At 48.0% G+C, this 12,914-nt stretch overlaps 1 protein-coding gene across 1 annotated transcript in view; it reads left to right on the top strand.

Moving 5' to 3' along the window:
* Positions 1-664: 664 nt before the first annotated feature.
* The window catches only part of RBP7 (retinol binding protein 7), a 179,266-nt gene continuing 167,016 nt past the window's right edge, over positions 665-12,914 (top strand). The window contains exon 1 of the mRNA XM_069610003.1: positions 665-885. Coding sequence (XP_069466104.1) covers positions 801-885 — 85 coding nt within the window. The 5' untranslated portion in view covers positions 665-800. The remainder of the gene's footprint in view (positions 886-12,914) is intronic.

Genomic DNA, 12,914 nt, shown 5'->3' with positions numbered 1-12,914 from the left:
GACATTTGCTCCAGAAATGATAAAAATATTTGCAAATAATTCGCAGCAGCTGAAAGTAATTCGCTGCTCTGTCCTGGTGGCTACCAGCACAGGGGCGTGCCCAATCTCTGTTTTAGGCAAGTATGGCAAAGGTCACCCTGTGCCCACGTGTGCTGTGCCAGGGCCCCCGATCCGCCATGTGTTTTGTCAGCTTCTGTGCATACATTGTGCTGGGAGTCGTGTGTTCTATCGCGGCCCATGTGCTCTACTGTTGCTCCCTATTCCAGAGCGCTTTGATAAGCACCATACCCGCCCCCCAACGGTGTACTGTGCTATGTCTTATTGTGTCACCACCACCGTATGCGGTGCCGATAGCCTCCAGTCCCCAAGATGTCGCAGTCTCCCATTCCACCTCGTGCTGGCTTCTGTACGCCCCGTACCCCAGGGAGTGTGTAGTACAGCGCCGAATTATACAATCAATGTGTGATACCCCCATGGGAGTGATGACCTCTGTAACCTCGCTTGCATATCTCTCGATGCCCCAGTGCCATTACAGCTCCAAGGTACAATGCACCCCAGTGTGCTGTGACAAGGGGCCCGAACCGCTGTGCTAGAACTTTGGAGCGTCCCTCTCCTTTTTTACTTGACCCCGCCCCGGGCGGCCCCGCCCCTGCGCCGCCTTTCCAAACGTTAATAAAGCACAGATCAGACAACCGGCACCGGTATTTAGAGCGCTGTGATCTTGTCAGTTTCTTACGCCAAGACCAGAGCCCCGCTGCACAACGGGCGTTGTACTGCAGTCTAGCACCCCCCCGCGAAGAATGGCGCCCCCCGCTCCCTCAGACTTCGGCGGCACATGGAACATGATCAGCAACGAGAACTTCGAGCCTTACATGCAGCGTCTGGGTGAGTGATGGTGGCACTGCCGGAGAACCCCACCTGTCTTTGCTGGGACAGCTTGATTACTCCCCTCCTTCACTTTAATTCTAAAAGATGAGCCGTCCATAGATTTGTTTAACATAGTTTTGCAGCTGTGGAGCCTCGGAAGTATTCTCAATCGACTGTTGTGTGGGGTCTCCTCCTGTAGAACCTCCCTGATTGGGTCTTTCAACACATAGAATTACTACTCCTGTGTTTTCAAAACCCGAGAACAAAAGGAAAACCAGGAGAATTCCTCTTGGCTTATTAACAACCGACTCTTCTTCTTTGTCATGTGTCATGCACTTCTAATTTTTTTTAAAGGTGGTCCATTTTACATCGTAATTTTGACGGCTTTTTTCTTCCTTGTGGATTAGTTGAGCTACTCACGTCCACCTAACGCCAGGGCCACCACGGGACTTCACTTAACGTGTGTTTTTCTAAACTGTTTTCAATAAACGAGTTTCATCTGACAGAACTCTGTGGTGTTGCCGCCTTGCGTAAGCGTTAGTGTAATAGTGTTGGGCGTGTCTGGTCTGGTCTGTTCCTGTCAAATAGTAAAAACACTGCCTTAATCTCACCTAGATACAAGTTTGTACATATCCGCAAGCACGTGCGTGTGGACCTCTAAATGCTCTCTTAAGGAAACTGCGCTGGCAATAGTCTGGTTCTTGCGCATGTCTGTCTATCCCTTGGATCTCAGCGTGCGATAGGGAAACATAGCCTTTTTAGCTATAAAATGGCGCTTTACCTATAAGCCGAAATTAATGAATTGGAGAACAGCTAGGGAGAGATGGCATATGAGAGGGCACACAAAGCTAGTAACGTTGGGTTATTTACCCACACATTGACTGGCCATGCTAATCCTGTGGCCAGTGTACGAAAAGTAGTGGAACTATGTTCCCTGCTGGCCTGCACCCGCTACCCACAAACCCCATCACCACACCCCCTCTCACACAGAATACAAACCCCCAAAGACTTGCACCTGCTGTTTAAGGGAACGTTCAGTGCAGTGCACTGAAAGTGCAAGCTGCAACGTCTTCCTACACTTTTATTTTAAAAACGAAGCCATTCTGGCACAGTTTCTTTTTAAAATAAACGTATAGGAGCTGTAAAACGTAATTTAAAAAAGTAGAGTAGCACCACTCCCGCACACTTCGACCACTGCTGATGGCCATTCGCGCACACATCCTCCTGTCCCTGCCCAAAACAAACCCTCCTGGGATTTTGTTTGAACAAACCGTATCAAGCTTAATATTCAATTTTGCACTTGCAGTACCTGCCAGTTTTTTTTTTTCTAAGCGGTCTTCTGAGGGCTGGTGATTTAAATGGTGCTGTAAATTCACTACTGGTGTAATACAAATGTCTTAACCAGGTTTGCCTTTAGTCACTTGATTTATAAGCAGTACGTGTGTCCTTCACTGAACTTTAACTTTTAACTTTGTTAAAAACAAGGATTAGCAAAGCCAACAGTTTCAGCTTGTGTGTAGGTATTGGATAGGCATTTGCCAGGCACTGCTATCCAGAGGTGTTGGTAGGGGATGGGGGGCTGAGGGGACTATAGCCCCAGATCTTTTGGTTGTAGCCCCAGATAGAATCTCAAGGGCTACAGCCAAAAGGCTAGCTAGTTCCGACATTAACATAGCCCCGGATCTTTTTCAGACCTAGCAACATCCCTGCTGCGATCATATGCTCAGGTGCGTGCACCATTATCACGATACTACCATTTATGGCCCGTTAGTACTATTACGGCAATGCCTGGCAAATGCCTTTCCCGTGTCTATGTAAAAGCAAAACTGTTGGCATTGCCAGTGCTTGTTGAAGCAGTGGCGGCCGCTTTCATAGGGCGGGGGGGCACTGCCCCCATAATCCCCCCCCCACTGCCCCCCTCACCAAGGTATAAGTATTTTAAGTCTCAACTACTTCTGTACGCAAATTCAGAAGTTCTGAACTTCTGAATCGTGTGTGTATTTATTTGCCATCAGCAGCGCAGCACTGCAGCGAGCTGCGTCACAAAACCGCAATAAATAAATAAAATACGACATTACCATGATCTCAGTGACTGCCTTATCAGGGCCGGCAGCCACAGCGGGGCGCATCCCATTTTACGCTGATTTTCTTATAGTAAAGTGCATGGAGCTCGTAGCTCCACGCACTTTACGTAAAAGCCATTTAACCTAGAGGCTGGCGGGGCGCTCAAGTGCTGGCCCCGCCAATAATAATATATACGCAAACAGTGCAATTGATCTGCTGTCTCAGTCAGCCCATAGATACAGAAACGCCATTGGCTGTTTGCCAGCCAATGACATTTGAGTGGGGGTGGGGTGATGGCGCAGGGTGTGTGCGCCACCTCGGGATCATCGTCACAACTTTGCTCGACTCCAGTCGGACTCGTGACTCCTCGTGTAGAGGAGATGGCTGGCGCTGGTTCTACTTCCAGGTTGCTGCCGGTTTCCCATGTGGGCGGACTCAGGCAGGGCGGAGCGGTGACTGGGAGGAGGGAGTTGGGCTTGAGGAGGCTGAGAGGTCTCCTTAGGCGGGGGCAAGGGAAAAGTGTGTCCAGAGGAGGAGGTAAGGATGGGAAAGGGGGACGGGAAGCCTGGAAAGAAAGGAGGGGTGGAGGAAAGGGAGAAGAGGGGAAAGGTGTCATCTGTGAGATCCTCATCTGTGGAGGAGGGGAAAGGGGGAAATGGGGGATGGCTTCGCAGCAGGTCTCCTCAGAGGAATAATGAAGGAGGGTTGGTTCAGGACACCTCAGGGTCGGAGTCTCAGGAAAAAGGTGGTTTGGAGGAGCTGGGGGCTTTGGGGAGCGGTGTGTTGGAGGCGGAGAAGATGCAGTGTGATAGTGTGTGGAAGGTGGTATTGAAGCCTGATAGTCGCAAAAAGACATTTCTGGGGGTGAATCCATTGGAAATTGCTAGATGGATAGAGGCAGCTGTGGGGGATGTTACTCGGGTGCTAGTGGTGGCTGGGGGTCGGTTGCTAGTGGAGGGAACGAATGCTGATAGCAAGGCTAAGATTCTGGAGGTGCGTTGTTTGGGTAGACATCCGGTACATGCGATTGATCAAAGTGGTGTGTCGTGTAAGGGGGTGTTGTATGGAGTGCCGGTGGCTGTGAATATGTCTGAGATAGAAGATAAATTGGTGGATGTTGGGGTGGTGGAAGCGTGGAGGTTGGGGAGGAGAGATGCACGTGGGGATGTAATATCCACGACAGTAGCAGTGAGATTTGCGAGGAAGGAGTGTCCGGAAATGGTGGAGTTGGGATATCAGAGGTTCCGTGTGAAAGCTTATGTCGCGATGCCAATAAGGTGTTATAAGTGCCAACAGTTTGGGCATATGGCGAGAGTATGCAGGAATGAGAGACATTGTGGGAGGTGTGGAGGGGATCATGATATTAAGGAATGCAAGGTGGAGACCCCGATGAAGTGTGTGAATTGTGGGGGAGGGCATTCTACTGTGTTTAGGGGGTGTGAGAGTCCCAGGGTGGCGAGAGAGGTGGTGCAGGTTAGGGCGGCGGAAGGTTTGTCATATGCGGAGGCTGTAGCGGAGGCTGTAGCAAAGGTGAAACCGGCACGCGTAGCAAGTGAGGTGAGTGCGAAAGAGCTGGTAGTGGAAGAGGGTGTGGGAAGGAAGAAAGTGATGGGTTTCGAAAACTGAGTTAATGTGCTTCATAGTGAGTGTGCTGGAGTTGGTTCAGAGGAATGCGTCTATCAGTGTGTCGGATCTTACAAAAGGAGTGGTGGAAGCGGGGCGGAGGTATTTGAGTGTTGTGGATGTGGTGGAAGAGGATGTATTTAAGATGGTTGCTAAAATGCGGATGCAGAGTGGGGTCCCGGCATGAGGATTTTGCCGTGGAACGCGAGGAGTTTGTTGAGGAATGGACAGGAGTTGAAAGCGGTGTTGTGCGGGGAATTGAATGTTGACGTGGTTTGTATTCAGGAGACGTGGTTGAGGGGTGATCTGAGGTTTGTGATTCCGGGTTTTGAGCTGTTTTGTAAGGATAGGTTGGAAGGGAGAGTGGGGGGTGTGGCTCTAGTGGTTTGAAAGGGGTTGGTAGCAAGGGAGATTGTGGTGGATGGAGCAGTAGAGGCGATTGGGGCGGGGATACGGGTAGGAGGATCGGAAGTATTGATGCTGAATTATTATAATCCGTGTGAGGTGGTGGAAGTGGGTGTGCTGTCTGATGTGATAAGGGGACATGTGGGACGTTTTGTGTGGCGATTTTAACAGTGCCAACACGTTGTGGGGTAGCGATCGGACAGATACGAATGGGGAATTGTTGGAGGACATGGCGGATGAATTGAGTCTGGTTTTGCTGAATGATGGTTCAGGTACGCGGTTGGATGTGAGAACTGGGAAGTTGTCGTGCTTGGATTTGTCCTGGGTGTCTGCTGCTATAGCGGGTGAATGTGATTGGGAGGTGCGTGTGGATGGGGACATGGGGAGTAATCATTCTGGTATCTTGGTGACTGTAAGGGGTGAGGTAGGGATCAGGCCACGAATGACTGGGAGACGGTTGAATTTTAAGAAGGCTGATTGGGAGATGTATAAAAGAGTGTGTCAGGAAGTGATTGTTCCTCGAGGTAGAGATGGGGGGGGGGGTGGATGAATGGAATGCATATTTGGTGCAGGGAATGAGAGCAGCGTCTGAGGCGGCAGTTCCAGAGATTGAGAAGGGGAAGAGTGGGAAGATTGAGGTACCTTGGTGGACGGTGGAATGTTCGAGAGCTGTGGCGGAACGTAAGAAGGCTAGGGCCAGGGCGGTAAGGTCAGGAATGATAGTGGATTTGGTGACATATAAAAAGGCTAAAGCTATGGCGCAGAGAGTAATTAGGGAACGGAAGCGTGGTTATTGGAGGGGTTATTGTGGGTCCCTGGGGAGTGATTCTGATGTGGGTGAGGTATGGAAACAGTTCAAGCGGATGTCTGGATTAATGAGACCACAGGGTGGAATGTCAGTGTTGTTAAAAGGAGAAGAGGTGATTAGTGAGGATGGGGAAAAGGCAAATTGAGTATTTTGCGGGGATGCACAGTTCGGGGAACTTCCCAGAAGCGGTGAGGTTACGAATGGGTGTGGTAGAGGAGGGGATGCGGGAGGTGTTGGCGAATGTTGGGCCTTGGGAAGAGCAATATGAGGTCCCGTTTTCGATGTTGGAGTTGGATGGTGCGATTCGGAAGGGGAAGTGGTCAAGTCCAGGGGTGGATGGTGTTATGTATGTATTTTTGGAGAAGTTGCCGGTAGAATGTAAGTTGGAAGTATTAGCTCTGATCAATGAGATTTGGAAGAGTGGTGTTTTGCCGAAGTTGTGGAAAAGAGCGATTGTGGTGGCGATTTTGAAGGGTGGAAAGGTTCCAACGGAGTGTAAGTCGTATAGGCCGATTGCGTCGACTGTTGTGATGTGTAAAGTTATGGAACGGATGGTGGTTGAGCGATTGGGGTTTTATTTGGAGTCGAATGGGTGTTTGAGTGACTTTCAGAGTGGGTTCAGGAAGAATCGGTCGGTGGCTGATCCATTAGTGAGATTAGTGACTGGGGTGGAGGAGGCATTATGTGATGGAGAGTTGGTGGGAGCGTTCTTTTTGGATTTGGAAAAGGCTTATGATATGGTGTGGAAGAGTGGGTTGTTGGTAAGATTGTTGGAGATGGGTGTGAAGGGGAGGATGTTTCGGTGGATAAGGGCATTTTTGGCGGATAGGACCTTTCAGGTGAGAGTGAGGGGGGTGCTGTCTGAAGTTTGGAAGATGGAGAATGGGACACCGCAGGGAAGTGTGATTAGTGCAATGCTGTTTAATGTGATGGTGGATGGGCTGATTCGGGCTATGATGGGAATCGGGTGTCAGGTAGATTTCTTTGCGGATGATGGTGTGGTATGGGTAAGAGGGCGGAGTTTGTTGATGGTGCAGAGTCGGTTGCAAGCTGTGATAGTACGCATGGAGGAGTGGTGTGGGAAATGGGGCTTTTCGGTGTCTATGGAAAAAAGTGAGAGTATGGTGTTTTCGAGGAGAAGAGTGCAGCAGGAGTTGAACTTGGTTTTGAAAGGTGAGAGGGTGAAGAGTGTGAAGGAGTTCCGGTACTTGGGGGTGATTCTGGATAGAAAGTTGAATTGGAACGTGCAAGTGGATGGAGTGATGGACAAGTGTAAACGCAGGCTGAATTTGTTGCGGGCGGTGACTGGGAAAGAGTGGGGTGCCCAGCAGAAGTGTTTACGAATGTTATATAAGGGATTGATTTTGAGTGTGTTAGATTTCGGATGTCAGGTGGCAGTGGGTTTCACAATGAGTCAGAAGTTGCGGTTGGATAGGGTGCAGGCGAGAGCATTGAGAGTGTGTTCGGGTGTGATGAGGTCCTCTCCAATGAATGCGGTTCAGGTACTTGTGGGGGAGATGCCATTGGGATTGAGAAGGGATATGTTGAATATGAGGTGGTGGGTGAAGTGTAGTGCGAAGAGTGTGGCTCATCCGGTACGTGAATGTTTGCGGTATAATTGGAGGTTTGACTATTATGGGGATCGGTGGAGGAGGAAAGGGGGCACTTTGGGGTTTCACATGTGGGAGAAGGGGGTGCAGTGGGGTGTAGGCGAGTTGATGGTTGTGACAGATATGGATCTGGTGAGGTGTCCGATGTGGATGATGGGGTCTCCAAAGGTGTGCTTGGAGTTGACGAGTGTGGTGTCAAAGAAGCGGGGATTGCGGGGTGAGATCAAAGCTTTGGGTCAGGCATATGTGGCAGAGAAAGAAGGGTGCAGGGTGTTCACCGATGGTTCAAAGGATCCGGTATCTGGAAGAGAGAATGGTGTATTATTTGGAAAGCACTGGGGAGTATAAAGTGGGGCGTCTGACGGATGATGTGTCAATTTGTACGGCTGAGTTGGTGGCGATTGCAATGGCAATTGAAGGGGTATGCGAGTTGAGGTTTGAGAAAGTAGTGGTATTTTCAGATTCATTGAGTGGGTTGCAGGCGATTGTGGCAGGGGATGGTGATAGGAAGGATGTGATTTTGGATATCAGGAGAAAGATTGATCGATGTGTGCGTGGGGGGATGGATCTGGAGTTGGCGTGGGTCCCCAGTCATAGCGGCATTCTGGGAAATGAGTTAGTTGATCTGGCGGCGGGTGAGCGTATGAGAAGGGAAGCGGTTGATGTAAGGTTTCCTTTGAGTGTGGATGAGATGAAGGCAGTGATGGTGAGGCGGGTCATGGATGAGTGGCAGGAGAAGTGGGTGAGTGGGGTGAAAGGCAGGTGGATGTTTGGTATTCGTGAGAAAGTGTCAGTAAACGTGGATCCGGGAAGTCTAGAACGGAGGAGGGGGGAGGTGGTGATGCTGAATCGATTGAGACTAGGGCATATCGGGCTGAATGACTGTCTGTTTAGAGTGGGGAAGCGAGAGTCAAGGGACTGTGCGGTGTGTGGAGTGTCTGAGACTGTGGAACATTTTCTGTTTAGGTGTGAGAGACATGCTGTAGAGAAAGAATTGATGAGGGTTCGATTGTCTGCGCAGAGTGTGGCTGAGTTGAGTGGGAAGGCTTTGTTGGGAGGTGACGGGGTGAGTGGCAGGAGGAGGAGTAGTGTGTTGTTGGATTTTGTGAGGCAGACAGGGCGGTGGGAGGAGTTGTGAGTTTTACGTGGGTTGAATGCTGAATGGTGGATAGGTGCACATCATCCAATTGGATGGGGAAACGCCTGCGTGGGTCCGCCCACGCCTACACTAATTTAAAGAAAAGACTCCTCGTGTAGCTGATCAGCCTAGTGCCCAAGAAGTTTGCAACAATCCTCCGCCAGTCCGCCAGCCAGCCAGTAAGTAAGTAAACTAACAACTGCAACACTGCTGGTCGTGTCATGTCAATCTGGCCTTAACATTCCCCCAGGCTCCGAGTCCAGCCGGTCCGGACCGTGCGCCATGGCATTGGCAACTAGGCCCTGCTGCATCCGATGCAGCAGGGCCTAGTAGCCATGGCGTGCATCCGCATCGGCATTCGGTGGCTTTCCTTTCTCTCTGCTTGCCAAGCACGAGAGGAGCCCAGCCGAGAGTCGATGGCCGGCTGGCTCTGGTCACGGTCGGAGTCGGACCTTGACTCAGTCTGTCATCAAGGTCCGACTCCGACCGTGACCAGAGTCATAGAGGGTGCTCCAGATTAGGGATTGCTGCGGTCTGGTCACAGCATATTCTAATCTAAATATGTATGTATATGCAGCATATACATACATATTTAGAGTAGGCGAATATAATGGGTGGCCCGGTCGGTGGGGGCACACGATCGGGCATTCTGGTGCAGCTGTAGGCGGGGGTCGGCGCATCGCAGTTGTCTGTCCCCGCACTCGTGTGTGGGGGCAGTGGAGCAAGTTTAAAAGGCATCCGGTCCGGAGGGTTGATAACGCAGAGGAAGGAGTGTGAAGCCTGTTGGGAGCGGGGGTGAGGGGTGCAAAGGGAAAAGGGAGCCAAGGTGCCAGGCAGGATTCTTTACGACCCTCATTAAGTGCCAGCTGCAGTGCTGGCGCCAGAGCTATGGATGGGGGCAGAGGGGGCGGGTGCGAGGGGAGGCAGACTTTGGCATATGGGTGGCACAGCTTGCAGTGCATGGGGCCTAGCAGTATTGTGCACGTGCCCACCACAGTCATGCATTAGTAGGGTCTGGGTGGGCAGTGATCACACATGGTCCTGCAGGTATGTTTACCACACACCTTCTGTGAGCGCTTTATCCCAGGAATCTTTGAATACGACTAAGCACATTCAAACAGAATCCCAGCTTTTCCCATTCAAGCACCTCATGGGATGATTGAAGGAGGAGGTTAATGTAAGGACTGGGCATGGAACTATAAAGCGCTCGTATAACAGATAATAAAGGCGTTACTATTCCTGCACGCAAAGATTATATGTACATCCCATGGGAATGGCATCATTTTGTACCTAAGGGTTAAGTTTCACCCTTTTTGAAACACTTTGTGAAACTTTCTGAAACCCTTGTGTATATGTGCGTTATAAATGCCTTAACTGTCAGGACAAGTAGGAGCATCACATTTACTGTTGCTCAAATTGATGATTACAATTAGTAACAGCATGACAACATGTTTCCATCATGACTGACTATATAATGAATTTCTTTATGCATACACCATAGTACCAGCTATTTTCAATACAAGCTGCTGTAAAATACACCATCACACTTGCACATGTAAGAATAATGTACCACCATTAATATGTAAAACTGAATGCTTTTTTCATATTTCGGTGGGTTTTTTGGACAGTAAATTGCACCTTTTGTAGGCCATTTTTCGAACGCTGCGCGCGCTCGATACTCAATTCGCCCTGGGAAATTTACGCCCCACCAGCTTTCAAACTCGCCAGCCGCCACTGTGTTTAAAGTAGTGTTTTGTTAAGCTTGAGAACGTTGCTGTAAGTAACGCTCACGTTGGTAGTTTAGGTCAAATTTATTAGCAGTAATTTTAGTTTATACATTATCCATCCCCTGCCCCTTGCCATGCATACTAAAAAATCCCTAATAAGGTCGCCAATACAACTTTTATTTTATTGATCATGTAGTCAATTAGACTTTTTATCATTCTGTATATAGAGAACAATAAATAAAATAACCATACAGCAGTTACATTAAAACACAGGTAGACAATTCTGTACAGGCTTCATAAAGAAAGCCAAATCACTTCAGTCAATCCGTCGAGTATATTTTCGATGACTTAACAAAATGCATTTAAATGGTATACCAAATTATTACCTGCCATGTAGTGTTCTAAGATATTGCTTAAGGTTAGTTGATTTTTAGCAAGATTGCCATAGACTGGTCGTGTGTTCTTTCGTTACAATGCCTGTCACAATCAGCTAAAAGCTGTTTTGTGGTATCCCTGCATAGTCTACAAGTGAGTTCCACTCTAGGGATTTTTAGTCTGGCCCCGATTATCTCAAATGTATTGACCAGATTGAATTTGATTTTCAGATATCTCCAAACAATGTTCGTGCTGGAAAATGAGGTTCTGTAGGTTGGCAATCCCAATATGTCACGCTTAGACTGTATAAAATAGGCGGTATTCAACTTGGTAAAACAGGTCTTTAACATTCTGTTCAGTGTCAACAGCCATGATGTTAAGTCGTGTCCTTCCTTTATAGTGATCACATCTACGGTTAGTAACCTATGTTATCCAGGGCCCATCCCCTCCGGAATGAAATACAGGCGCTATAACCCATGACAACCAGAGCAAAGTACCTGAAACAGCGTTAGCCCAGTTAGAATGGAAATTCAGCCTTCCCTCAATCATATCAGAATTAAACCGGCAGACATTGCATTCTAAATAAACCTGTTCAATCAGGGTGTTTGAGCAGTGGCTTCAAGCATTTACTCTCGATACAATCTAGTTGTTTTCTATATTTGGTGGCCCAGATTTCTGCACCAAATGTGATTAGAGGGAGGATCCTAGTGCGATAGACTTTAATTGTATTAACTGCATGCCCCCATGCTTATATGAAAAGGCTCGAGTACACCCATTTGTTGAAGGACTTTTAGATGGGTATTTTGGTGTTGTGAGCACCAACATAACTTGTATATTTTTTGCCTTGATATTTATACTCTGGTGACTATATCCACAGTCCTCTTATTAAGAGCCCACTTAAATCCCCTATTGTTGGATAAAGTGGGGTGGAAAACCATGATCTTGGATTTCCCAATATTATTTTAGACCGTTCTGTGATGGTTCTGTGACGCATAGATGCTCAACAGGTTAAGTTGAGATTGCAGTCCATTTGGGGTATAGTCCATAATGACTGTCATCAGCATATCTCAACCACTGCATGACACTTTCCCCTATTTTCGGTGGGTAGGGCAATGGGCATAGTTTATGGGCCCCTCGTAATGTTCCATTTTATGCATTTTAGATCAGAGGTTACTCCGAACTACCGTGCCAAATGCTAACTAAATTTGATAGAGGCAGTGCAAGTGGGCTGGTTACAGGTGATCTGTGCAATGTCGACTGTAGTGACCAATGCTAGTATTTTGTCTAGAGTACTAGAATTCTTACGGAAACCCATTTAATGTCAGACGCTTCAATCCAATTTTTCAGTTGATTTAAGAGAACTCGAGGATATATTTTAGCAGGCACATCTAACATTACCGCAATTCTGTAGGTGCAAGGTGTATCTCCATGCCCCTTATTATAGACACTGACAATAGAGCTGTCAGTCCATGTATAAGGGAATATTCCTTCTGATCAATATGAATTGATGCAATATTTTAGCCCACAGAAGGGGATTCATGCTTAACAAAAGATGATAAATGTCATTTGGGCCGGGCTGGGGGCCTGAGAAGGTTTACAGCTTTTAATGATAGACTCAAGTTGGTCTACACTGAGCAGATAGTCACATGTATAGTTGTCAGGGTTATAGTTACCATATTAATTATCCTTTGAACCTATAGTACTGTTAAAATAGTCAATTCCGCCGTCCTGTGAAACCCGACTGATTTAGGTTCCAGTCGGTTTAAGGATAGTCCTAATGGTCCAAAAGGCACAATCATCTCTCGAACTGGCAAATGTTGCTAGAGAATGCTGCAAAGCCAAGTCCAGTTGTCGAGTGTCCTCTGAGCTATTTCCGATGGGTTGCTCTCCTAGTCCGCACTTTAAAGGCAATCATTTTAATATCTCTCTGGTTTATTTTAGCTCCATGCACCGCCTTATCAAACCTCCGTGAATAGCTAAGGTTGGAGTTAATAGGTAACCCTGTTCTACTTTTCAGATTGCACACTGAACATGTAGAAATCTGGGATAAAGTATACTCGTAGCTCTTAATGAATCCCTCCGCACCTAGAGAATTGTCAGTGTTAAAAATGTATTTAGCTTAAGTGCGCCCAGACCAAATATAGAGGCACTATTTGCCCCATCAAGAGTTTCTGTGTTCCAACTGATGTGATTTAGCCCCGTGCTAAATGTGGCAGCTCTGTCTAGTTTTTGTTTCGGGGTACCCACATAAAGTGTCCACACGAACATTGTTTGCTTCTCTTATCAGGACGGTCATG

The sequence above is a fragment of the Ambystoma mexicanum genome, chromosome 8 (assembly GCF_040938575.1).
Source record: "Ambystoma mexicanum isolate Mex_15411 chromosome 8, UKY_AmexF1_1, whole genome shotgun sequence".
Taxonomy (NCBI): Eukaryota; Metazoa; Chordata; class Amphibia; order Caudata; family Ambystomatidae; genus Ambystoma; species Ambystoma mexicanum.
This window is presented reverse-complemented; position numbering and strand designations above follow the sequence as displayed.